The sequence below is a fragment of the Xenopus laevis genome, chromosome 7L, assembly GCF_017654675.1.
Source record: "Xenopus laevis strain J_2021 chromosome 7L, Xenopus_laevis_v10.1, whole genome shotgun sequence".
In the NCBI taxonomy this organism is placed as follows: domain Eukaryota; kingdom Metazoa; phylum Chordata; class Amphibia; order Anura; family Pipidae; genus Xenopus; species Xenopus laevis.
Genome location: NC_054383.1, coordinates 98,457,394 through 98,484,661, shown reverse-complemented (window position 1 = coordinate 98,484,661; position 27,268 = coordinate 98,457,394). Strand labels below are relative to the sequence as shown.

Genomic DNA, 27,268 nt, shown 5'->3' with positions numbered 1-27,268 from the left:
GATTATCTAAAATAAATTTCGGTTGGTCTTTTTCTATTCGAATGTAGAAGTTGATAAATCTGTCCCTAAGTATCTCTTCTGGGCTCTCTGCCAAAAGCCAATTAAGTTAGAACCATTGTATCTGTTTCTGGCTGTTCAGTGCAGGAGATCAACGAGAAAGTCTGGACATTTCCATAACAAACCCGGGACTGTGGGTTGAGCTTTCAAAATCTGGACTGTCCTGCTCAAAACGGGACAGTTGGAAGGTATGGCCTACCCTGTTGTGAACTAGATACCAAATTGTGGTGTTTCCTCGGATACCCAGAATGTTTATAACAAAGCTTTTTGCAGCTTTGCAGATTTAGTGGGTTAAGAAAATCACATAAAAGCATAGAATTCTGAAATTCACAGATGCAAAGTAACAGATAAGGTAAAATATATGGGGAATTCCATACTCAAAATATGTCTCAGTAGAGAAAATATCTGTCCGTCTTCCTGCTTCCAATTAGACACTAAACACAGAAATTTGCTGCTCTTTCGTAAACCATTGTTATGAGTCACAAGCGGCTGTTACATTTACAAAAGTTCATCTGTAATGTTCAACTGAATCCTTCTTTGTTGTCCTTCATGCAGCCAAGTCTCTTGACAAAGAAAGTTTAGTCTAATCCTGATAGTCTCCACAATTAGCTTGTTTCTTCTTTTTTCTTGGCAGGCATTTTTGTGATTCTAAAAACAATGAACATGTTACAAAAAACGAAAACAAAAAAACAAACAAAATTATTCAGAAACATTTAGGAGGATTTCATATAAAATATTTATTATATAGCACGTCAAGCAAGAAAAAAAAGAAAATGGGTAAAAATCAAATTACATTGGGGCTCATTTATCAACACTGGACACATTTATCCATAGCAACCAATCAGTGATTAGCTTTTTAAAGCCAGCTGCAAGTAGAACAATGAATACAACAATTTGATTGGTTGCCATGAGTTACTGCCCATGGACAAATTTGTCCAATGTTGATAAATGTTCCTTGTGTTTATAGTGTTTGCAGAATTATACAGCCATTAAAAGATGTTAAAAAACAATTAGGGGGGGGGTTTGGGTATTATATGTTAAAGGATAAGTAAATACCTGTAAGAAAAAATGTGGGTGCTGTGCCAAGTGTTATAGCGCTGCTGCAAGGGTCTGGGGTAAAAGCAATCCTAAGGCAATAAAAATGAAACCCACTTCAACTTGCTGCATTCCTGGCCATGTGCCCCCACCATAGGAACAAGATAGGCTTTCTTTGCTTGTACAGGTATGGGATCTGGCATTCGTAAACCCGTTATCCAGTAAGCTCCAAATTACGGAAAGGCCATCTCCCTTAGACTCCATTTAACCTAAATAATCCAAATTTATTTTTCTCGGTAACAATAAAACAATGTGAAGAATCCAGTGCTAGGCACTAAGATATAATTAATCCATATTGGAAGCAAAACCAGGCCATTGGGTTTACTTAGGGGCAGATTTATCAAGGGTCGAATTTCGAAGTGTTAAATACTTCGAAATTCGACCATCAAATTGAATCCTACGAAATTTGAATTCGTAGAATTTTTAGCATCGTACGATTGTACTATGATTGTACTTCGAACCGTACGATTCAAACGATTCTATCGTAAGATTGTAAGAGTTTCCTTCGAATCCCAAAAGCTTAGAAAAATGCTCTAGAAGGTCCCCATAGGCTAACATAGCGCTTCGGCAGATTTAATTTGGCAAAGTATTGAAGTCGAAGTTTTTTTAAAGAGACAGTACTTCGATTATCGAATGGTCGAATAGTCGAGCGATTTTGAATTGTTCAAATTGAAGTCGTAGTCGGATATGGCCTATTCAATGGTCGAAGTACCCAAAAAATTACTTCGAAATTCAAACTTTTTTAACTTCGAAAATTCACTCGAACCTTAGTAAATCTGCCCCTTAATGTTTACATGATTTTCTAGTAGAGTTAAGGTATGAAGATCCAAATTACAGAAAGATCCATTATCCAGAAAACCCCAAGTCTCAAGCATTCTGGATAACAGGTCCCATACATGTACAATGATAGTGCCTTAAAGCAGAGCTGTGGCGTGCGGGTGCTATTTTTATAGATACTTATATAGTGTGTATAGAAATAAGTCTCAAGGACATAGGCATTGCTACACGCACTGCTAAAGACCCTTTAATTGGGCAACAAATGGCAGTCCTTTACCTACAATCTTTTCTGCTATAGGGCTGAGGTATCTCTGGCCTTATACACAAGCTCTCTACATTAAAAATTCCAACAAACTTTCAGCTCGGGATTTAGTTGCTATTATATAGGGAACAAGGAAACTGAGAAGACATAAAAAAGAGCTGCTTTAATAATTTTTATAAACACTCCATTTTAATTTTGCACCATACTTAAAATGAAGCACAACTTTGTAAACTTAAAGGGATGGTTCACCTTCAAATTAACTATTAGTATGTTGTAGACTGGTTAATTCTAAGAAACTTTTCAATTGGTCTTCATTGTTGATTTTTTATAGTTTTTTTTTAATCATTTGTCTTTTTTTCTGATAATTTCAGACTTTCATATGTCTAAAAAACAAATGCTCTGTAAGGCTACAAATTTATTGTTATTGCTAATATTTATTTAACTTTCTGTGCCGGCCCTCTCCTATTCTTATTCTAGTCTCTTATTCAGATCAATGCATCATTGCTAAGGTAATTTGGAACCTAGCAATCAAATTAGTAACATTGCAAACTGGAGAGCTGCTAAATAAAAAGCTAAATAACTCAAAAACCACAAATAACAAAAATGAAAACCAATTGCAAATTGTCTCAGAATATCACTCTCTACGTCATTCTAAAAGTTAACCCAAATGTGAACAACCCCTTTAAGACATGTAGCCGACCTCTTCATTTCCCTGTGAGTGTAAAGTCTGTATACACAATCTTTGGGTTGCCTTTTTATAAACGTAAGCACATAGTTCATACCACTCTGGGCCTTGCAAAATGAACATGGATAAGCTGTGCAAATGCAGAAACCAGACTAGTTAGTAAAAATTGTGCAAACTACTCAGGTTTAAGTAATATTACACACATGGTGAGTTCTGTGCAAGTTTTTATGTTACTCACAGCTCTACCATCCCTGCACTTGGCTGGTCTGTAAGAATGGCTGATGAAATATCTTCATTACTTTCCACACTTTTATCAATATGTCACTAAGTACTATAAAAAGGAGTGACATTGATATGATTCCTATTCTTTCAGTTAAAATAAATGCACATAATAGTATTCTATTAAAATGTATCCATGGAACAGTGTGATGTCTTTTAAGGATCAACATAATAAGGTGGTAATTAGGACTGAATGTTCCCATACTGCCCTCCCCTTTGGGATAGAAGGATTATCTATTTTCGTACACAGTCTGCTGTCAGAAAGGGGTAATTACTGAATCTTGCTTTTTCCTGTATAATATAACATGAAGGCAGGGCAGGAAACACACAAAGAGATTCATTGTTGCATAATTTCCCTATGTTGTGCAAAAGGTTGAATGGATTGTATTTATGGGACACTTGTTTGGGAAGGACTTTTGCAAGTACAGATTAACTGGTACAATACAGTATATTGTCTAGCAGGCTGTACTGACCATAACTTTCGGGGGGTTGTACTTTGCAGTCAGTTTGAATATTTACAATTCAAATGTAAACTGACATTCTGACAATGGACAGTATCAGAGCAACCAAAAGCATTACAAATGGTTGTCCAATTGCAGATCTCTTTACAGCTTTTTTTGGGTCAAAGTGTTGGCCTTGGCCCTTAGGGCTGAACGATCGGATTACAATGAAGAGAATGGGTGCTGATGGGTGGTAGGACCGCACCAACTAGCCGATGCGGTCCTGGATCGCAGGAAAAATCAAACCTGCCTGATCGATATCAGGTCAGTTTTTGGCCTGATATCGATCAGGGGGGCTTGTCGGTAGCACCCAGACATGGGCACATAAGCTGCCGAATCGGTTTAAAGGACCAATATCAGCAGCTTTAATTTGCCCATGTATGGCCAACTTAAGACACACGTCAATCGCAAATTGTAAATTGAATGGCCCTTAAAACAGACCAGGACATTTGGCACACTGCCTCCCCACCCTGGTTATCCATTGATTCATATTAAAGTCCCTTTGTCCCTTATTTTCCTAATATTCCTCTATAGTTCAAAGTATTTGTAAATAAAACATCTGAGCTGCTGTAAAGCAGCTCAGATGTTTTATTTACAAATGCTTTGGGTTATTTAACCCTCAGGCACACTTGCCTTTAATTATGTTTGTGCTGAAATCCTTGATAATAAACAATACAGACAACAGAATGGGTCTTTAAATGATATAAGAGCAATATCCACGTTCTACTATCAATTGTGGCTTTACTTTTAATTGGAGCAATATATTTATTCACTCATTTCTATTCCTATTATCAGATCTGTAAAAGTAATACAATGTTCTTTTGTGGCAGCGCGGTGTGATTTCTTAGAAATACCGTTCCTACTAGACTGATTCATTATTTATGAGCATTCAACTGTAATAATGCATATCATGAGCTGATCATTTCCTTCAAACCTTGTAATAATAATAATTTGCACTACCTCAGATCTCATCTATTTCTTTCATGGTGTTTTAACAGATTTCTCCTTAGGCTTTAGATGCATGTTGCTTTTATTAATGAGTTAAAGTTTTTAAGATGATGTCTGTTAATTCAAACACATATGCAGTTCTGTTTCAGTGTATTTCATTCAGTGTATCATTTTGTGAATATTTTATTTCATTTGTATATTATACCCAAACTACAGTTGTCTAATTTAGATTCTTTTGTAGAATCTCCACCCAAAGGAATATATGTATATGTATGTATGTATGTATGTTAAAGGGGTCATTCACCTTTGCATTAACTTTTAGTATGATGTAGAGTGTGATATTCTTATTTTGGATTAGGACTCAACTATAAATTCAATGTCACATGTTATACCTAAATATAATAGGATTGTGGTCTCTTTGACCCTACTGAATTCTGTATGTTCTAGAGCACATCAATGAGGTTGATAGACTAGGGATGTTTTTTCATTATGTTTTTATAATAAACTGACTGTTTTTTATTGGTTGTAACATGTATAGACTTAGAATACACTATGACAGATTTATCAAGGGTCGAATTTCGATGGTTAAAAACCCTCGAATTCGACTCTCGAAGTAAAATCCTTCGAATTCGAATTCGAAGGATTATAGCGCAAGAGGTTCGAACGAACGATCGAATAAAAATCATTCAATTCGACCAAAAAAAACTTAGAAAAGTGCTGTGGAAGGTCCCCATAGGCTAACATTGGACTTCAGTAGCTTTAATTTGGCGAAGTACAAAGTCGAAGTTTTTTTAAAGAGACAGTACTTCGGTTATCGAATGGTCGAACGATTTTAACTTCGAATCGTTCGAATCATTCGATGTTTTATATTACTTAATTGCTGAGATACAATGTTACTGGAATTACATTTGAAAGAATAATGAATTATATAAAGGAAATGGTACTGGTCCCCTATAATGTGTCAAGGAAGTTGGGTTAACCCCTTTGATTTCTGTGGGCAATGTGGGGTCAGTATGTACCATTTTAATTTGATTTATAATAAACTTTCAATGTTTAAATAAGAATTTAGCCTTGTGACGTATATCTTGGATATATATATTTATAGCACATTGTGGGTGTCTTTGGAACTGGGGCAAGTCCCTTTGGCTCAGCTTGGATTTACAGGAATCAGTTATACAGACTCCCCAGTAAGGATAGCGAATAATATGTGATATTCTAAGACAATTTCCAATTGGTTTACTTTTTTCATTTTTTTCATTTTTTGAGGTTTATGAGTTATTTGGCACTTTATTCAGCAGCTCTCCAGTTTGCAATTTCCAAGTTAACCTAGCAACCATGCATTGATTTGAATAATGGACTGGAATATTAATAGGAGAGGACCTGAATAAAAGATGAATAATAAAAAGTAGCCATAAATATAAAAGTATATTTTAGGAGGCCGCTGTAGTGTAGGAATCCTAGTGGATAGACATAGGCCACCAAAGCAATGGGACCTTTGTGGTAACTGGAATGGCATAGCAGATCCTAATAGGCTTTGAATGCAGAATTATATTTGTACAGTGCAAGAGATGGCATTTAATGAAAGTTCCCATGAAATGGTGTCAAATATAACATATACTGTACCAGTGCACCAACCCAAATCAACTGGATTGTTTTCATTTCACTGTTCCCTGAACATCCACAAGGGGGATGGCACCTTAAAGATCATTTCGGGTGAACATGAGTGGTTAATTGTTATTTACTTTGTTGGATATCCCTGGATGATTGTGATGGCCATGTTTGATCTAGATCTGTAACCATATTATGCACTAAGTGAGACCTAGCCAAATTTTGTGCCAAAAAATGTGAAGCATGAAACATCTGAAGGTACTAGACTAGACCAACTTTACTTCTGATTGCTATGGGTAACTGCGCTGCCCTGACTTTGCACATATGTTAGTAAAGAAGGGTCCCTACTGAGAATTATTTTATATAGAAAATATGCAAAATTTCATATAGTTCCCTATATAATCCTTGAAGTCATCTATAATATATGGCCTTACTAGAAAAAATAGAGAGACAGTTAAGGATCAACTTTAAATTATTAACAGCCATCCTGTAGTTTAACTCTACAGAGGTTTATTTATTGCAGGACTAGAAAAACAAGAAAAATGCACACAAACAAATGAAGGATACAAAAATAAATATTAGAGCAATGCAATAAAAGGCCTAAAGTTTGTCCACATCTAGAAACCCATAGACCCATAACAAACTTTAGATTAGTATATTTTATTTCCCCAGTTTTATGCAAACTCGTTCCAGTATTGGGGGCTAACACATTACACTGGATCCACCAACTCTATGTCGTGCCATGAGACATCACAGAAGGAAGACTGGGATGATCCCCATGTAGATATATTGTCTAGTAGGGATTCCAGTGGCTGGTACATATAGTATAGGGTTCTAATTGTAGTTAGGAAAAGTGGTAGAGCTCCCAAACATCCCTACAATAAACTTTTTAAGAAGCTGGCACAAAAAGTTGTTATGGAGTGCATAGTTTGGTGGTTTAAGCTGCGTCCTTGATGGGCCATGATGGGCTCGAAATTCTCTTAGTTTTTAAATGAAACTATAGGGAGATTTATGCAAAATGTTTGGGAAAATGGAGTCATATCTAAAAAAAAGTATCTATAAGATGTGCATAAACTGATAGACCTTTGGCCTTGTTGATGGATGTTTGCATTTTGCTTGCAAAAGACAATCGTTGTACTACTCAGCTTTCTTCCATTTGCTACAATGATTAAGAGGATGTAGCATTTCTGTTCTGTGATTCTTTAGGAGTCACAAATCTATGACATAGGAGAACCACATTCCCCTCAGCGCAGGCCAGTTTAATCACCTTGTCCCATCAGCATATGACAGTGCCTTACATAGAACCAAAATTGAAACCCCTGAGTTAAAAAAGGATTGTTTACAAGACATATTAAAAACATAACAACATTGAGACATCATTAGAACAACCTATGCTACATGGTTTTTAGGCAATTTATGATCATCTCCAGTTAATATTTTGACCTGCTCCAGACATGTTAATTGGTTAATGAGCTGTTCTTTATTGAATAAAAAAACAAAAACTCCCAAATAATAGCACATTGGCTTATTCCAAACACATGCAGATGACAATGATTAGAATGTTTAGGGATGGACTGCGAGCTAGACGTACTCTCTGGTTGTAGCTGAAGGCTGCGACTGTCTGTAATACTGCTGTCCTCTTCTATCCTCGTTGGGGCAGGAACAACACAGGAAAGATCCCCCCAACATTGTCAGGCTGGCAGAGGCCCAGCCAACAAATAGTGCTGAGCCAAATTCATATCTGCAATAAAACAATTGTTTATACATTTAGGGGGTTATTTACTAAAACTCAAATTAATCCAAGTTTTTTATGAAACCAAAGTAGGCCAAACTCCCTGCCACAAATCAAACTCATTTATCAACGATTCCTAAAAAAATCGGAGCGACGAAACGTCGCAACAAAATCTAATGTTAATTTGTATCATACGATTGACGCTCTGAAAACTCGACTTTATCGAATTTCGGCTGCGCAAACGAAAACCCCGATTATACAGTGCAGATCACGATCATAACTCCCAACTCCCAACTGTCCCTTTTTTGGAGGGACAGTCCCTCTTTTGACAGCTCAACCGGCAGTCCCTCATTTGTACTGGAAAGTCCCTACTTTCTCTGCACTGAACAGCCAGAAAAAGAAACAAAGTTTTTAACTTAATTGGCTTTTAGCAGAGAGCCCAGAACAGCTAACAGGTGCAAATAAGATACTTTGTAACAATTTTGAGACACAAAAAACAGTTTAGATAAGGAGAAATATTATAAAAATTTCATAACCTGCCACATTTTGCAAAATCAACATGGTAATTAGGGGGTGTGGCCACAGAAAGGGGCGTGGTCAAGAAAGTTTGCTGCACTATGTGCGGAAAAACATTTTTGTCCCTCTTTTTACTTTCAAAATGTTGGGATGTCAAGAAACAACTTCAGTAATATCTGCCATTGACTTCTACATGACCTTGACAGGTTTGAGATGTGTATTTTAGGATTCAGATTTTTAGTAGCTTTTGGTATGATCTAAAAATTTTAGGTTTTTTTTCACTGAAAATGTGAGTTTTCCCCTTAAAAACCTCCACCAGATAAATTTGAGGTTTAATTAATGGGACCCTGGGTGTAATAAATGGGAAAAAAACACCATACAGTCCAATATATTCAGAGAAAGAATATGCCTCGAAAAAGATCATATGGATTAACTGGCTCCATTTAAATGCACAAAATGGAAAGCTGTGCTCACCACTACATTTTAAACCATTAGGCGGTGGTGACCATATAGTTCATATAGCCAAAGACAAATGGTCCTCTTCACTCAACCCATTATCAATATATTTAAGACATTGAGACATTGTGTGCATTATGCCTTCCCCTTTAAACAAAACAAGGATTGTTTGTCCTCTACGTCAAAGTCATCCCATATCTGGCCAGTCCTACACTCACTTTCATCTGATTCATTGAGAATTCTATTGCTTCATTATACATTTTACAACTTTTACCTGCACCTTGCCATGCCATCCATGGTGCCTATTGCTATTTTTCATTTTCATTTATTAGCAAATGTTAATGAGATTTCAAGAGAGTTCTTGTTTGGATGTTATGGTTTGAGTAGTTCTCTGCAGTCTGCTATAAAGTAGCTGGGCCTAGATGAAGAAAAGTTATTTGCTTTGGGGTATAAGAAAGCTTAATGGCAACTTCAGGCTGTGTGAGTAAATTGTTAATGGACTTTGGATATTCTATGCCGAGTAACTTGGAGGTACTGCATAATAATGTATGATGATAAAGAGAAATCAGAGTGAAGTCCAGCACTTCTAACAAGAGAATACAATATATACACTTTGGAAGATATAACAAAACCCAAAACTGTGGAAAAGAAGCACAGATGGGACAAGTAACAATCTGCTGGTTTTTGTGTTGACCTAAAAGCTCTCTCTTCTCTCTTTTTCCGTATCTACTTATATCTGAATGCTTATATTTTTTATTTCAGTATTCTGTTTCTTAGTTATTTTGTAGACTTAGAGCATTAGAATATCCTTATGAAGAGCAAATGAACAGTTAGATGGAAGACTTGGTTCTTAATAATAAATACTAATACTTAAATAATACTATTCTGTAGTACTAGTTGTTAAGTTAATAGGGACAATCATATTGAGACCATATATGAACTTGCTGTTTAAGTCTTGAAATATAGGATACAAATATTATTATTTTTAAAGTTCTGTTTGGGGCTAATGTACTAGGGGCTAATGTACTAAATATTCTGAAACGTAAATCGAACGATATGTATGATGGATTTGGTTGTGACGTTTTTGACGCTCTGATTGTTTCAAGAAAAATTATTGATAAAGGAGTTCAATGTGTGAAAGGGCGTTTGGTTGACTTTGTTTTGAATTAGATAAATTTGAGTTTTAGTAAATCAGCCCCCAAAAACTTGAGATTTATTTGGTGTAAAAAATACAAAATGTTGGCAAGTAAAAGCAGTCAAGGTCCTATAGAAGTCAATGGGAGCTGCACTGATCCTATCGGACCTTTTTTAGCCATTGAGACATTTCGAGTTTTTTTGGATTTTTTTTGCTAGTAAACGTCCAAAAAAATTAAATTTGAGAGGTTTTTGGATTTTTTATTCGGATCGTTCAGCTTTTAGTTATGTCAGCAGGTAGCATTTACTGGTCACTTGTTTAAATGCAAACATCTTATTGGTTGCTATGGATTACTGCTCCTGGGCAAACTTAGCACCTTTTATTAAATATGGGGTATTACCTGCACACAAGTCACTTTTAGATACCATTCAGACAAACACCTATGACGCTATTAATATCAAATATAATTTGATGCTGGCACATTTTTGTGATCCCACCAGACCTTATTAACCCAGTTGCTCATTTTTTGAGGTGCTACATACAAGGCTCTTCCCAGCTGATAACCAGACTGTGAAAAAAATCTGTGAATTTATGAAAGTTTATTTCTGGGGACTATAATATAACATTTCTCCTATTCTTCCATTTAAAAGGATTGTGGGACAGTGTCTGTGAATGGTGAAAGAGGGGCTATTTACCCCGCTCTTAAATCTCTGTTTTATCACTCTTACTAGTGTACCAAATTGTGGTGCGCACAAAGAATTTCAAACACAACATTTTGCATTTATTCTGAGCACACCGTTTTTAAAAATATGCATACAATTTTAAAATGTGCTCATAAAATGTTTTATTTTTTTTTGCGCACATAGCCGAGAAGGAATTAAAGGGAACTTTGACTGGCATCTAAACAGACTGGACCAAAACAAAGAAGTAGGTCCCACTTACCTCGCATTCACTGGAGTGTTGGGATTGAAGAAGTCATGAGTGACTTGTGTTGCGTACCATGAAACTCCTATTAAGGTACAAAGACCTGAAAGGAATGGAGGGCACAGTTTGAGCAATATCAACGTTCTTTCTGTGTTCATAATCACATAGTAGGATGTAAATTTAGTTTCATAATTATAGGATAAAACACTGTAATTATGGCAGATAATGTATTTAAATGATGTAAACAAAAATGGAGACTAAGGGGCCCATTTACTAAGGGTCGAAGTGAATTTTCGAATTCGAGGTAATTTTTTGGGTACTTTGACCATCGAATACGTCAAATTCGACTTCGACTTTTATTCGAATTAAAAAAACTTTGAATATTCGACCATTCGAAAATCAAAGTACTGTCTCTTTAAAAAACTTTGACTTTGACATTTCCCCACCTTAAACCTGCCGAATTGCTATGTTAACCTATGGGGACATCCTAGAACCTATAGCCAACATTAGGCTAAGTTTTTAGAAGTCAAAGTTTTTTTTTGAAAATCGTTCGCTCGTTTAAATTAAGTCGATCGATCGAACGATTTTACTTCGATCAAATATTCCCATATTGGACCAAAAAAACTTTGACTGTCGAATATCGAACTACTACAATTCGATGATCAAATTTCGAAGTTTTTTTCAGTTCGAAATTCGACCCTTAGTAAATGTGCCCCCAATTGTTCATCTTCTGCATTGGAATTGACCCATTTTCTCTATACTTTATTTTACTTAAATGTACATTTTTGTGCAGTGCCATGACAAGCAAGGATTCGGTAATCTTCCAAATGAAAAAGATTTGATTTAAAACTATGAGAAAGGCTTAGATAATTAACACTGAATAAAAATGCTTATTTTTTTTTAAAACAATATCACTTTTAATTCCATGAAACTTGCTTCTAAATTGGCTGAATACATGAGATGATCTGTCCTGTTTAAAAATTTCACCTGCTCAAAAAATCAAGAAGAAAATTCACTTCCCACAATTTCAGTCATTTCGGGCTGTCTGCTCTCATCTCGCTGCCACATTTTTACATGAAAATATAATGATCTGTGAGTGCATTGCTAGAATTCAGGTGTTTACTATTTAGGCCAGTGGAGGGGCAACTGTGAGCTGGAAATAGCACATCAGCAAAATAACAGCAATAGTTCCCTAAGCTATTGCCCTAAAAGTTTTTTAAATTTGCCTGAATACATCAGCAAATCACTGTATACTGAGAAAAGTCCCATTAGGGACCAAAACATCATATTGACTGCATGTACTTGCTTAATACACCTTTTTGATTGTTGCAAAATCCCAGTGTTACTGGTCTTTTTTTGTGCATAATGCTACTGAAAAATGCCTTACCCTTTAAACAAAACAGGGATTGTTTGTCCATATATTGCAATATATTTAAGCTGGTCAACTACGCCTTTGTTTGTTATAGTTATACAGGAGCAGTGACCAGCTCCATGTTGTAGCTCCCACCCTTCCCAGCTATAGTCAGGTGATCCCACTGGTGTCTAATAAAAGGGCAGCCAAGTTTAGGCGTTTTACTTTGAAAGCAGCAAGTAAGTTGCAGGTAAAACTTAGTCCCTTTGTAAAATGTATAATGAAGCAATAGAATTCTTAATGAATCAGATGAAAATTGAGCATAGGACTGGCCAGATATGGAATGACTTTGACGTAGTTGGCCAGCTTAAATATATTGCAATATATGGACAAACAATCCCTGCTTTGCTTAAAGGGTAAGGCATTTTTCAGTAGCTGTATGCACAAAATGTCTCTGTGCATTTCCATCATTTATAGTCCACAATAAATTCTTTCAATGTTGATTTTTTTTGTAAAAAATTGCATGCATTTATTACCTGCTAGCAGGAAAAGGACTCCCCCAGAGACAGCAATTCTGCTTTTTGTAATAGGGTTGTTATCACCGACTTTAGTACATTTCATTCCAACCACACTGATTATAATACCAACGAATCCCAGGAGCATGGCGACCACCATGAGAGCCCGTGTTGTCTGGATGTGAACTAAAAAAGAGAGAGACAGGATGAGTGGAAGTTTGAGTTACTGTTCAGCATTCGTGTGTTATTATTTGATAAGTCTGAACTGCATCCTATTCAGATTTTACAGTATGTTCACCTGTGTGTATTCATGTCCTTTTGCTTTGGGTAAATGGACAAACTGCACTCCACTTACATTCAAAATAAGGAACACTTAGAAAAGCCATGAATATTTCCTCCACTTTGTGGTCTCAAACTAGGCCTATGACTAAGTGCCCACAAGCACGAAACGCGTAAGGCTACCCTTTGAGATGTTCTTTTTTGTTAAATAGATTACTTTTTATCTGCATCATATTTTGGAGTGAAGTCCGGTTTGTGCCAGCCTACAACTGAACATAAATACGAAACAGAATAAGTTAAGAAAATATGGGGAGTGAATGGCCAAGCAGCCTTAGTGGATGCTCAAGTAACAATTGGTGAATATGAATAATTAAATAAAATTATTACATTTTAAGGAATTAGGCAAATCTTAAAGTTCTATGAATAAAATGGTTGGAAGTTTGGAGATTTTCCTTGTCTCATCAAATCAGAACTTAATTAAATGTATACTGTCATGGAAAAACAGTTAAGGCATCAGTTAATAGTGCTATTCCAGCAGAATTCTGCACTGAAATTCATTTTCTAAAAGAGCAAAATTATTTTTTATTTTTATATTTGGCATGGAACTAGACATGATGTCCATGTGACCCAACCATGTGCCTCTTTTCTGCTACACTGCAAGTTGAAGTGATATCACCTCCTCCCTTCCTACCCCCCACAGCAGCCCATCACCAGCCTATCAACAGAACAATGGGCAGATAGCAGCTACCTGAGTCCTCTGATGAAGGATTTGTTTGCATTGCTAAAAACCCTGCTTTTTCCTGCTTGGGTGCTATTCTCATGGCTACCACTAGGTGGGGCTTTTAGCAATGCAAACACGGCCCATGTCGTGGTATAATACAATGGAAAGGGGAGAAACAATAGATGTCTCAAAGCGGTTCCATCCTGAAGTGCTGGCTCCTTCTCAAAGCTCAGGATCAGGTGCAATGCACTGAGACGGCTGCCTCCACACCAATATTATGGCTAAAAAAAATACATTTGTTAGTTTAAAAAAAATACATTGTTGCAATGTAAACAGTGTAATTTAGAAATAAAAAAAGTAAAACATAAAAAGCATGACAAAATCCCTTTAAATTTTAATTCAATTCATCAATTACTGTAAAATGAAATGAATTTCATAAACAAAGTCTGAAAACAACTCTCTGTATTAATCAACTGGCCAGACAATGTAAGGGACTTTCGTTGATGGCTTGTTTGTTTCGTGGATATTGTTATTTGTTCCTTGAACAAGCTCCTTGTTCATCCCACCTTTGTACTGCTCAGCAGATTTGCCAAGAACTTACAGTACGTTTAACAATATGACATCGGAAGCAACATTTGGATATTCTGAGAATGCTAGCAAAATATTTATCTGGATTTAAAACAGCAGTATATTTTACATATCCTACACTATGAGACACATAATTGTACTTATTTAACAACTAGTAACCACTGTAACAATGCAGATTTTTGCTAAATACCAAAGTGCAACGCAGATATGCAAACTGTTAATCTGAAGATGTTCCTGAACATTAGAATTCCGTGATATCCCACAGAGTTATAACATAATAATAATTATAACAAGATAATAAGACTTCTAGTACACCAGAAGCATCTAGATATACACTGGTTGGAGATTCCTAATCTTAACTATATAAAACAAAGCAACATGGTGGTCATGCTGATCATTTTTGACTGAAAGGTTTGCTTTATAAGTAATTGTTACTTGAAGTTCCTAAACCTGACTGTTTTGCCAGCCTTGTCCCTTCTCAACCTGTCAATTAGAGATTCTAATGCTAACGGACTTAGTATTTGCATTACTTTTATGGCAAAATTATAAATAATATGCAAAGGCAGTGGTATGATAGATGTAAAAAAAGGTTTCTGGTGTTAGTATCTCTTTAAGATATAACAATAAGGCAGAGTTTATCAGGTTAAGACAAATATGTTTATAAAGGTTGTGGTTGGAGTTAGTAAAGAGATTTAAAAATGGTTTGTAAGGGTCTAAATTACAGCCCTGGAATCTGGGAAAATTAGGGGGGAACGTTTTACAATGACAGACCCCTGCAAACAGATTGGAGAAAGAAAGTATGACATCTTGGGTGAAACCTAGGTATAGTATCAAAATGACTCTATACAAAGCCATTTGTTGAACTCTTGTTGATTCTTAGAGGAGCTTTATGATTGTACCAAACAATGGCATCCATCCTGCAGTATTTCAGCTGTTACTGGACTACAAATCCTAATTTTATCAAACAGCTCTGAAATAATGAATAATACAACCACAAGTACCATTATACGAATATTAGCTTCTGATGGCCTCCAAATAATCCTTTAGCTGTACATCAATGAACTTCCCATATGAAATGAGAAAAGGCTGTGAAGGAGAACTGGGAGTTGTAGTACAGATACAGATATAGTGCTACTGATGATAATGACATCATCTGAGAATACAACAGTTTGTATGAAAAGAATGAGCTACCTTTAAGCTCAGATTAATATTGCAGATAAATATTCTGCGTGCTTTGTCCAAACCTATGGGCTTATTCTTAGTCTTAGTCCACAATATTTTGTATGTAGTTATCTACTACAACACATATTTATGGACCACATTCTCATCCAACAATGATGTCATACCAAACAGTCAATGGAACCATCGGGCACGCTGGGGCCATTAAAATGGCCTAATGTAAAGTCAGTCTGTGCCTCATGTCTTTATGTCACCGTGAAACTCCTCAATGACTTTTAATTGGTGATGGGCGAATAAATTCGCCTGGCACGAATTTGCGGTGAAATCCCGCGTTTCGCCGCCGGCGAATAAATTCACGAATCTCCCATGAAAATTTGCTGGCGTCAATTTCCGATTTTCATGATTTTTTCGTGAAAACATTCGAAATGCTCGATTTTTTCGAGAAGAGGTTCGAATTGCTCGATTTTTTTAGTGAAAACTTTCGAATTGCTCAATTTTTTCGTGAAAACGTTTGAATTTCGTGAATTTTTCGTAAACTTTCTGATTTCACAATTTTCCTAGAATTTTTTGATATTTTGCAAATTTTGTGGGAAAATCTCTAATTTTTCTGCGAAACGGGAGAGATTCGCCCATCACTAGTTTTAATATCCCTCCAATGTACAGATGATCATCAGAAGATTTTTTGGCTACTTACACAAATGAAAAACAATTACAGCATCAACTATTTGTCAGTAAGATGTTAATTTCTTCAAAATGTAGGCGTGGTGGGATAGAAGTTGCAGAACCTTAGTCTAACAAATAGTTTGGGCTAGAGTTATCCTTTAAAGTGTCTCCTTTAAAGATGATCAGAGATTTATAAGAGTGATATTGGTAATATTGTTTTAATTCTGACTCCTTGTGGCTCTGGTTGATTCCTATTTCTGTTTATTTGCCCATCCTTTGTAACACTCTTTGTAAAGAGATATTTCTTTTGAGTTTTTCTAAAATGACTTCTATTCTGTCTGCCCTGTAATTCCTTCTGCCCAGCCGAACCGAATCCGAATCCTAATTTGCATATGCAAATTAGGGGCGGGAAGGAAATTGCGTTTGGTCACAAAACAAGGAAGTAAAAAATGTTTTCCCCTTCCCACCCCTAATTAGCATATGCAAATTAGGGTTCGGATTCGGTCCGGTATTCGCCCGAATCTTTTGTGAAGGATTCAGGGGACAAATCCAAAATAGTGGATTCTGTGCATCCCTAATAACCCCATTAGACCATAAACTGACCTCATATTTGCTTATAAACCCTCCTGATCCCATGCCCTGTACAAATTCTGACACATATAAACCTACTTTGCGTCTGCATTTTATAATGCATTCTAATAATATCATCTTACCCACTAGAAATGTGAACCCTAGCAACCGGATTGCTGAAATTGCAAACTGGAGAACTGCTGAATTAAAAAGTTAAATAACTCAAAATACACAAATAATATGAAATTGAAAAACAATTACAAATTGTCTCAGAATATCACTCTCTACATCATACTAAGGGGGTTATTTATCAAGGTCCAAATATCCGAACCTCTAATAATTTGTAGTTTTGGGAGCAAAAAAAAAACAAATTTTTCGAGATTTATTAAAGTCCGATGGACTAAAAACTCTAAATCTGAAACCCCGGCATCTAAAAGCTCTCAAGGTCCTTTATAAGTCAATGGGGAAGGTCCCAGTATCTGCGTTGATGTCCGTACCGATACCCAATGATTTTAGGGTTTCGGCGCAAAGAATTCTGAAAAAATTGTAGTTTTTATGGAAGACTCCGAACAATTCAGAGTTTTCGGGAAAAGCTCCGAAGTTTGCCAGACCCTATTTTTTCGGCCAAAATGAATACAACTGCATGTGCATTTTGTAGCAGATTGGATGTGATTATGCAGAAGTCCAACTGGCGCCATTTCCGATGTCAGGTATGCAAGTGGCGTCTGTTCCTGATTCCTTCAGTGCAAGTGTTCTGTGCCTACTGATGCTGGAAACTAAGGGCACCCTGGAGCAACTGCCTGGTCAGGAGGTGACTAGGGATGGGCGAATTTTTTCGCCCTGTTTCTCAGCAAAAATGACGCACATAGACTTGTATGGCGCCACGCGACAAAAATATATTGACGCCCATAGACTTTAATGGGCGTCTGCGACATTTGCCGGCGGCGAATTTTTGGGGAAACGAAACGGGTCAAATTCGCCTATCCCTAGAGGTGACAGTAGTTCCAGAGTTCTCCTGTATAAATAAACCTACACTGCAACAATACAATATAAGAAAAAACATAGGGAGCTGAGCAGCATTAATATCATGCTTGATTGGCTCAATAATTCACGGCTAATTATTTCTCTCCTTGCTGGGAAACACTAACTAATTAGCAGTTAATATTTTACATCTTGGCACCAGCATAACGTAGTAATAAAAGTAATTTAGTTGCAGCCTACAAAATATTTACTGTCTGTAACATCACCGAGAAGATGGCACTATATTATGTTAATCAAGCCAAAAAGAATGTGCTCCCTTTAACAAGATGTCTTTGTTAATCACAAGTCACTGGCTGATATCGGGCTAGAGAATTATACTAGATTTTATTTGTGCATTTTGCTTCATTACAGAAAACGACATTCCTTTGTTTGAGCTCTGGGAACGCTGAGATCTGAAATAATCTCTTTGTTTTTCTAATTCCTCCCTTGCAGAGCTGCTTGAACTTTCTTACTGGAATTTTAATTTTTAGGTGGCTGCCAGTAGAGATCTGAGAGAACTTTTGAAAACTTAATTGAGTCGGAAGCAATGAAGCGGCACAAATAACTTGACATGAATTGGATGTATAAATGTAGAGATCAATGTTTTTTTTTAAATTCATACTGCAAAAATATATATTTATTATTTAGTATTAATACCACTCCAAACTGTGGCAACATTTACCTACACACATTTAGGGGCAGATTTATCAAGGGTCGAATAGTAAATTCAAATTTTCGAGTTTCGAAATTCACAGATTCTAATTTTAATCTTCCTATTCGAATGTAAATTTGAATGTGAGATTTATCAGACCTCGACCATGGAAACAGTTCTAATTCTAATATTTGTCACTTAAAACCTGCCGAGTTCATGTACAAGTCAATGGCAGCGGTCTGTTGAACCATTTGGAGATGTTAATAGCCTTCCTGACATTCGAGGTTTTTTTTGGAGAAAAATTTGATTCATACGAATCGAATACGATTCAAATTTTCGTGTCGGAACCATTAGATTGAATAGAAGACATTTAATTTTTTAATGAAAGCCCAGTCGAATTGTAGTATATTAAAAGAGTATATTCAAATTAAAACAATTCACATAAATGGGCCTCTTATAGTAAAAACATTTTTAATTTGCAGAAATAATTTTAAAAGTAATTATTATTCAGAATCAGCAACCAAAACCTTAGCTGTAGAATTAGAGTTGTTCATGTTTTTTTAAATTTTGTAAATCTTTTTGAGTTTTAGATAAAAAAAATTTAATATTCAATATTTAATATATTTTCAATATTCAAATGTTAGTAAATGGGCCTATTAGTGATGACAAAAACACCAGATGTGATTATTTCTGAACAAAAATCACTATAGCCACGGTTGAACTGAACTGTTGGGACACCGGGAGAAAACCCTGTGGGGCCCATTACTCATGGGTCCCGCCAGCCCAGGTCCGCTACCCCGAAAGGCCGCCACCTCAAAGTTGAAAGAACAATCAGGTAAGCTGGATGCAACATGCATGTGTGGTATGGGGGGGTAAAGAAGAGGAGGAGCGAGGCCACTGGTGGTTGTGAGCGGGGCCCTTGGAGTTGCAACCCTGGTGGGCCCCCAATGCTGCAGTCCGCCGATGAGAATAAATCGTTCAGTGAGTGTGAGCTCCTGTGGTTATTATATTTTTGCCTTGAGTCTGTATGAAGACTTTTTTTGGGGCTGGGGCAAAGGCAAGCTTTAGCCAATGATAGCATTAGAGCATTTACAACACTAACGTTAAACCTAATGCCAAATGCATTACAAACAGGAAATAAATATTTAGCCAACAAGGACAAACATGTAACTTTGTAAACACAAGTCCACACAGAGTTTGCAGGACCATACAGAAATGGTTTGCACGGTTAGCAAGGTTGTATTATTTTAACAGACACTGATATAAAGGTATGGGATCTTTTATCCAGAATGCTCAGGACCTGGGGTTTTCTGGATAAGGGATCTTTCTGTAATTAGATCACCATACATTAGTCTACTAAAAAATCATTTAAATGTTAAATAGGATTCTTTTAACTCAAAGGAGGATTAATTATATCTTAGTTGAATTTTTAACAATAACGAGGGACAGATTTATTAAAAGTTGAATAGGGTATCCTGCAGGATATGTGAGAATCAAATCAATTAAATAGATCTAGGGATGCACGGAATCCAGGATTCGGTTCAGGATTCGGCCAGGATTCTGCCTTTTTCAGCAGGATTCGGATTCGGCCGAATCCTTCTGCCTGGCCAAACCGAGTCCGAAGGGGGAGGGAAATCGTGTGACTTTTTGTCACAAAACAAGGAAGTAAAAATTTTCTCCCCTTCCCACCCCTAATTTACATATGCAAATTAGAGTTCGGATTTGGTTCGGTATTGGGCTGAATCTTTCAAAAAGGATTCGGGGGTTTGGCCGAATCCAAAATAGTGGATTCGGTGCATCCTTTAATAGATCCCTATCAAATTGATTGAACAGAAAGTCAAATTTCTTCCGATTGTTAATCAACATTGTCCAGACCTGAAAACTGCTGCTAAAGTACATGATAGTCCTGTATGGATGGGTATTGGGTTACATTCTCATGTAATCAATTAGTAGACAGGTTGATTATTAAATATCAAAACTCTTAAAAGAAAATGATTTTCTTAGTAAGAAAATCAGGATTACAAAGTAGTCGACATTTAGGTGTCTGCCTGCTTCCAGTGCTAATCCATATATTTTAGCAATAGCAGAGTCAGACACTTACAATAAGTAGTTAAATATGATGATAATGATCACATGAGAATTTGTGTGTGTGTAAAACATGAATCCATAATTTGTCGATTTAGGTAGGAACACCTACATGCCACTTCTGGCTCCCTCGAATGACTCCAGCTTTTGAGCCAGAAGGAAGGAATTTCATTCAAATATATTTTCTTTGTATCAGTAAAGGGTATAAAAAATCAGTGAATATGACTGCACTTCCCTTCACATTGAACTTCCATTTATTAATCATTAGTGAAATTTCACACTGTCCATTATAGATCCATACAAACAAATCATGTAAAAGCTTTTTGAGTAGCAAACCTAACTTGAAAGTTCCACTGGTTTAAAATCCTTCTACTCAATCCAGATCAAATAATTGCCTTAACTCAAATTTCTTGATGTAAATCAATTCTTGGTAACAAAAATCATGTCAAAATGTAATTCATCACTTTGTACCTTTTCTATGAAATTGTAATAATAATAATAAAGGGATATAAATTATTCAATGAATTTATAAGCACGCATGGGTTCATTTACAAACACAAAAAAAAGCTCTAAAATGGGACAAACACAAAGGTACTTAATCCATACATGAACTCTACCTGCCCTGATGAACTGTATGTAACTGTATACATGGATGCAAGGAAACCATTACTCGTAGTAATTCCACGACTCCCATAGCAGCTTGTGTCCACTGCTGCAGCTAAATCTATGAGCCTGAAATACTGACGTGTATAAAAATGCTGCTAAAAAAGTGTGCCCAACTTGTGTCCAATTTGTCCATGGAATCCTAATTTGTACAGGGGGTGCTTAACAATTAGCATCTAGTGGGGGATAAGGGCATGGGCTAGGGGTTGGCTACAGAAGAGGTATGTTTCCGTGCGCCCTCACAGTTGTGTCCTAAGCATGTGCTTCTTCTGCCCCCTGTGCCTCTTTTACCCCTAGTTCCAGCCCTGCCCATTATTATGCTAGAATTCTCCATAAAAAAATAATTAATTGTGGGTAAAAAACTTGTTCATTGGCATCTGAATTTTGCAAATTGCACTCCATTCTCATTTAACAGCTCCATGGACAGTAGATGTGGCAGTATTTTCCCCTAGATCAATCAATAGGATATTATAGAATCAGATTTTGAAAACAATAAACATTTTCATAGTTTATCCGTCACTTTACTGCTTAAATTGCTTAGTAAAATGAAAAATATATTTTATCATTTCTCATTATGATTAGATCACAGAGGCATTGCCTGTATATGTAAGCATTGGGCTGAATATATCATATATCATTTATCACTGATCTACTGGGTCTTTGTTGCTTTATACTGACCCATATGCAAGGTAGGGTTCTTCCAGTATTGGCACCTGACATCTTTTGCGGTAAAGTCCTGGAAGGTTGAGCTCCACTTCTATAGCTAATTATTAATTCATGTATTCATTTATGTATTAATTATTTGATTCCTGGGAGAAAAAGTATTTTCAATTTAGTATATATTTATTATGCAGATTATGCAGAAAATATAACTTTTAAAATCTGCTACTGTATTCTACCCAAATTAACCTGCCATCTCCCACTGACATAAAAAGTCAAATTCTTGCCAGTGACAGAAACTGAAACTATGCAGCCTAATATTCTCAAATAAGTGTCTTTGCACTGAAAGTGCCAGCAGTGCAAGATATTTACCATTAAAGTCAATGGAAGGTGACAGGGTTGATTTTAGCTCCTTTCCTTCCTGATCAGGGAATCAGGACTATAATTAGATTAAAGTGTGCAGTGAAAGTTGGTAAACTAATAATACGTGTTTGTGGGAGAAAAATAAAGGGGTTGTGTATGCTGGGCGAGTTGTTCATGGTTTACATTTAGAGCTTGGAGGGAGATGTGGATTTTAGGGGAGCATTTGAAGGCAAGGAAGCACTGGGACTGTCTCCATGGGGCAGTGTGAGGAATTCTAAAGGATGAATACAACATGGGAAAAGTCCTTGAGGTGGGAATGTGAAGAGATAATGATGTGGTTGAGAGAAAAACTTAAAAGGCAGAGTAAATGTTATGTCTAGGGTAACGCTGTAATTTATGGAGTGATGTATCGTGGTTCAATATTGTTAAGTACTTTTTCATAGGTACAAGAATTTTGATGTCTATTTAGTGTATGGCAGGTAGCCAGCCAGTGAAGGGACTGTCAGAGAACAGGGGGAACAGGTGCAAGAGCAGTGCATTCGTTTTAGAAGATCATAAATGAAGATGCTAATATCCAGGAGCTGATGATCTGACTAAGACTATGTACTATAGACTGGGAGCTGGTCCAAGAACAAATCTTTGAGATACCAAATTATGAAGTGAAGAGGTGAAGCAGGCATGGGAGACACATAATGACTGATTAGAAAGATAGGAAAAAAATTAGAAAGATAGGAAAAGGTGGTGCAGTTCACTCTCTTGGATCCCAAAAGAAGACATTATGGTATATGGATGCAGTAGATAAGGTAGGCAGCTGTACAAAACATTCCTGAAGTCTGTAAGGCATTTTTGCATTTAATGAAATAAGTGTTGCAGTAAGCTTTTCCCCAATGGACTTCTGGCAAACAAGATCTTTCTGAGACAAGGTGCAGTGGTGAGAAGACCCCCCAGGGAAATAGAAAACATCCCAGTGGGTCCAGGCTTTGGGGACCTTGAAATTCACAGAAGAGAGGGGAGGGTGAAAAAATTCTTGCATTCTTCTTTGGGAAATCTATGATGAATAAAACTTAAACTGCTGGCATCTTATTCCCACCAAATGCCATGGAAATGTCATGGCTCATGCGATACATAGTAGGTAACACATAGATATGTCTTTCACAATACCCCATGTCATGTGCCAAGAGCTATGCAAGTTCCACAGATTTTAACAGAAGCAGCTGTTGGCAGTTTCTGGTATTTCAATGTTCCCCAAACAGGGTACAGGGATTGCAATGCACCACCAAACATGCATCTCAATTTTTTTTTTACATCACCCTTAGAATTAATGAACAGAAAAACACAGCAATTGTGCCACTATATCTGTATGATAAAGCACAGTGTTGTACCATGAAGCTACAGAGGCCTTTAGTATTTCCCATGATTCATGCGATCGTTGGCTTCTCAGTTCAGTTTCTGCAGTCTGTAAGGAAATATTTGCATCATATACTGTTCAACTGGATGTAAAGTAAGAAAACATGGTTATGTATAGCTATACTTAAAATGTAATCTTGATTTCCTTAGATACAATGTCATATCTAAAGGTGGCCATACACAGGCCGATAAAACCTGCCGACAGACCGAGTCGGCAGTTTATTGGCCCGTTTATGGAGCCCCCTGACGGGCTTCCCCGATCGAGATCTGGCCGAAAGTCAGCCAGATCTCGATCAGATGGGACTAAAAATCCCATCGGATCGTGGCCGCAACAGATGCGGTCCCGCGATCCAACCGCCTGTAAAGCCACCGTTAGGATCCGATCGTTGGGCCCTAGGGCCCACAATCGGATCAGCCCGATATTGCCCACCTCAAGGTGGGCATATCGGGGAGAGATACGCTCGTTTGGCGACATCGCCAAACGAGCGGATCTCTCCGTGTATGGCCACCTTAAGATGAAAAAGAGAAATCCTTTCAATGCCCAGCAGTTTATCTGATGTTAAAACTAAAAACATGTGTAGTCACGTAACTCATTCAACCCATATTCATAGACACATACCGAAATGAAACCTGGTACTTTGGAACAAAATGTTACTGTGACATTCCCTACTAGAAGATTATGATTCATCTCTGCCCAGAACAGATCCTTTGTTCCCTTCCTCCCTCCTCTCATTTTCTTTCCATAGATTTACCTTGCACTTGAGCTGCTTATGTTAGAATAGAAAAGATTACAAATTGTTTGTGCAGTAGAACCCGCATCCCACTGGGCAAAGAATGAAATGCAAGCAATGTTCTTCACACATTAATGACCATGCTCACCTTTGCCTCTTTATGTGTAACGCAAATATGACAACAATTATATTCAAAATACATTATAAGGAGAACTACTGAAATCCATGCAGACCCATGAAGCTCTAACATTTTCCATATTTATAAGTAATGGTGCCTACCATAAATTCATACTAAGCAGCAAAAGCAAAAAACAAATATAAATATATATACATATATATATATATATATATATATATATATATATATATATATATATATATATATATATATATATATATATATATATATATATAAAATACTCAAGATAACACTCGTAATGTTAAAGGGGTTGTGATTTAACGTTAAGTATGATGTAGAGGGTTATACTCAATTGACACAATCTGCAATTGGTTTTCATTTTTTATTATTTGTGGTTTTTGAGTTATTTAGCTTTTTATTCAGCAGCTCTCCAGTTTGCAATTACAGCAATCTGGTTGCTAGGGTCCAAATTACTCTAGCAACCATGTGGCAAATTCACTAACCTCCGAAAATTCGCCAGCAACGGCTTCACTCATAGCGCAACACTTCGCCAGGCGTAGATTCGTCAGGACAGCGATAATTCATTAAAATCAGAACTTGCATCCAGGGCTCTGAACACTGGCAAAGCTATCGTTACTGCACCAATCGAAATGAAATTGCCCTAATGTTGCCTAATTTGCATACAGCGGGAAGTTAAAGTTGAATGGATGTATATGTTGCAGCAAATATATTACACTACACAAGCCCAGGAAAACTTAATAATATAAATTAGAGTTGTTATTATGCCCTATACATGAGCCCACTGTATATTTTATGTGCCATATGCTAGGAAATGAAGGTGGGAAGCCGGTTACCCAGCTTCACCCTGAAAAAAGGAAAAGACGCCAGCGTTTTTTGTGACTATTTTTGAGGAAGTCCTATCTACTCTATTGAACTTCGCCTGGTCTGAGGTGGCAAAGGCAAGTCTGGCGCAAGAGGTAACGTTCAGTAAAATCCGCATCTTAGTGAATATGCATAGTTACATCCATTCGTATGGCGTTAGGGAGCGAAGTACCGCTAGAGTCTATCATCTTCGCTAGTGAAGTTATGACAGCGACCGTTAGTAAATCGCCGGAGTGCACTTCACCCTTTAGTAAATTTGCCCCCAAGTGTTCATGTGAATGAGAGACTGGAATATGAATAGGAGAGGGTCTGAATAGAAAGATGAGTAATAAAAAGTGTGTGATAAATATGTAGCCTTGTCGAGCATTTGTTTTTACATGGGATCAGTGACCCCAATTTGAAAGCTGGAGATAGTCAGAAGAAGAAGGCAAAACGTAATCTTAAAGGTGAGCCACCCCTTTAACACTTATACTGTGCCATAAATAATGTTGCTGTAATCATGTCGCTGATGATGTCATAGCTGTTCTATGGTATAAGCAAAGTACCTGGTTATAGAGTTCCAACAATATGACATTTACCCTAAGCCCTGTATTTAAAAACTATTTAAATCATCTTTATAAATGTCAGCAGGTGTGAAAAATAGTATGAAAAGTATTTTGTCCTTTTGGAAGCACATAATGCTTGTAGCAATGTGAAAATACCCTTTCTTCATCCAAGTGGAGGACTAATGGAAACTACAGCTAAAGGCATGGGATATTTTATCTGGAAACCTATTTATCTGTAATGCGCCGAAATATGGGAATGTCTCAAGTAAAAATAAGATGTGTCTATAATCTAAAATCTAGTAAGTGTATACTCGTTGCAATTTGTGATACTTTCCTGCTAAACAGTACTAAAATGTAGGTATTCAGGAGTTAAACATTAAAAATAGAGTGTATATATAAATACACAGTCCCATATGTGGTGCACTCCAACATATAATCAGCATATGCCTGGGTGCTGTCTTATATATCATAAATAAAGTTTCTAAGCAACAGATTCACTCCGGGGCTTCTTAATGCAGTGAAAATGAGAAACAATTTTATTATTTTATTATTGTCAATGTTTTTAAATATTGACAATAATATATATATATATATATATATTTTTTTTTATTTCATTTTAACCATATTATAAAGCCTGGTATATATAAAGTCTGTTGCTGAGAAACTTTGTTATGAAATGTTAAAACGCATAAACACAACAGTACAGGCCATTAATTCTATGGCCACTTCCTTACATACCCTCCAGGGAAAGCAGAGAGTCGTAGACTTTACATTGCACCTGCCCAGTGCTCTGAGAAGCGCATGACATCCAGAGTCCCTCATACAGTCCCACTGCTGTGATAATGGCATCCCCTGCATAGGATGATTGCTTCCACTGGGGCAATGCTGTTGTAGATATAATGCCAATCCAACCTCCTAATGCAAGAAAATACCCAAGCAGCTGGAATCCTGAATTTGCCATAGTTTGTTTTTTTTTGTTAACCTTGACCTTGTGTTTCCAAGAAGGGAAAAGGGATCCACTTGGATTCAGAAGATGTGGAAGACAGACGTGGGTCAACTAAGTTCTGCTCAGTAGATTGCAGTGCACTTTCCCTGCTGAGGGATGCTACAAAGATGGTCAGGCGCTGTATCAACAGATTAGAGCGTTCTTCCTGGTGGTACCTGCAAGACACAATTTGGTGCTGAGAACTTCATATTCACACATCAATGAATCTCTAGGGCATTCAGGGGACAAAGCAGTCATAAAAAATACACACACTAATGTCTTGATGTTTAAGCAGG

At 36.8% G+C, this 27,268-nt stretch overlaps 1 protein-coding gene across 2 annotated transcripts; it reads right to left on the bottom strand.

The window, feature by feature from the left end:
- Positions 1-593: 593 nt before the first annotated feature.
- Positions 594-27,268, bottom strand: cldn19.L (claudin 19 L homeolog). Of its 2 annotated transcripts, XM_018224573.2 has the most exons (5): positions 26,726-27,268; positions 12,862-13,026; positions 10,993-11,077; positions 7,803-7,952; positions 594-705 (listed from the first exon to the last, which is right to left on the bottom strand). In XM_018224573.2, exons 1-5 carry the CDS (start codon positions 26,946-26,948, stop codon positions 663-665), a joined length of 666 nt encoding a protein of 221 aa, XP_018080062.1. In that variant the 5' UTR covers positions 26,949-27,268; the 3' UTR covers positions 594-662.

Bases quoted from the DNA above. Each gene is read 5' to 3' on its own strand.
- cldn19.L (XM_018224573.2), bottom strand. From the start codon at position 26,948: ATGGCAAATTCAGGATTCCAGCTGCTTGGGTATTTTCTTGCATTAGGA. The intron at 13,027-26,725 runs GTATGTAAGGAA...TCTCTTTTTTAG, and splicing joins CTCTCTGCTTTCCCTGGAGG to TTCACATCCAGACAACACGG. The intron at 11,078-12,861 runs GTAATAAATGCA...CATTCCTTTCAG, and splicing joins AGTCCTTTTCCTGCTAGCAG to GTCTTTGTACCTTAATAGGA.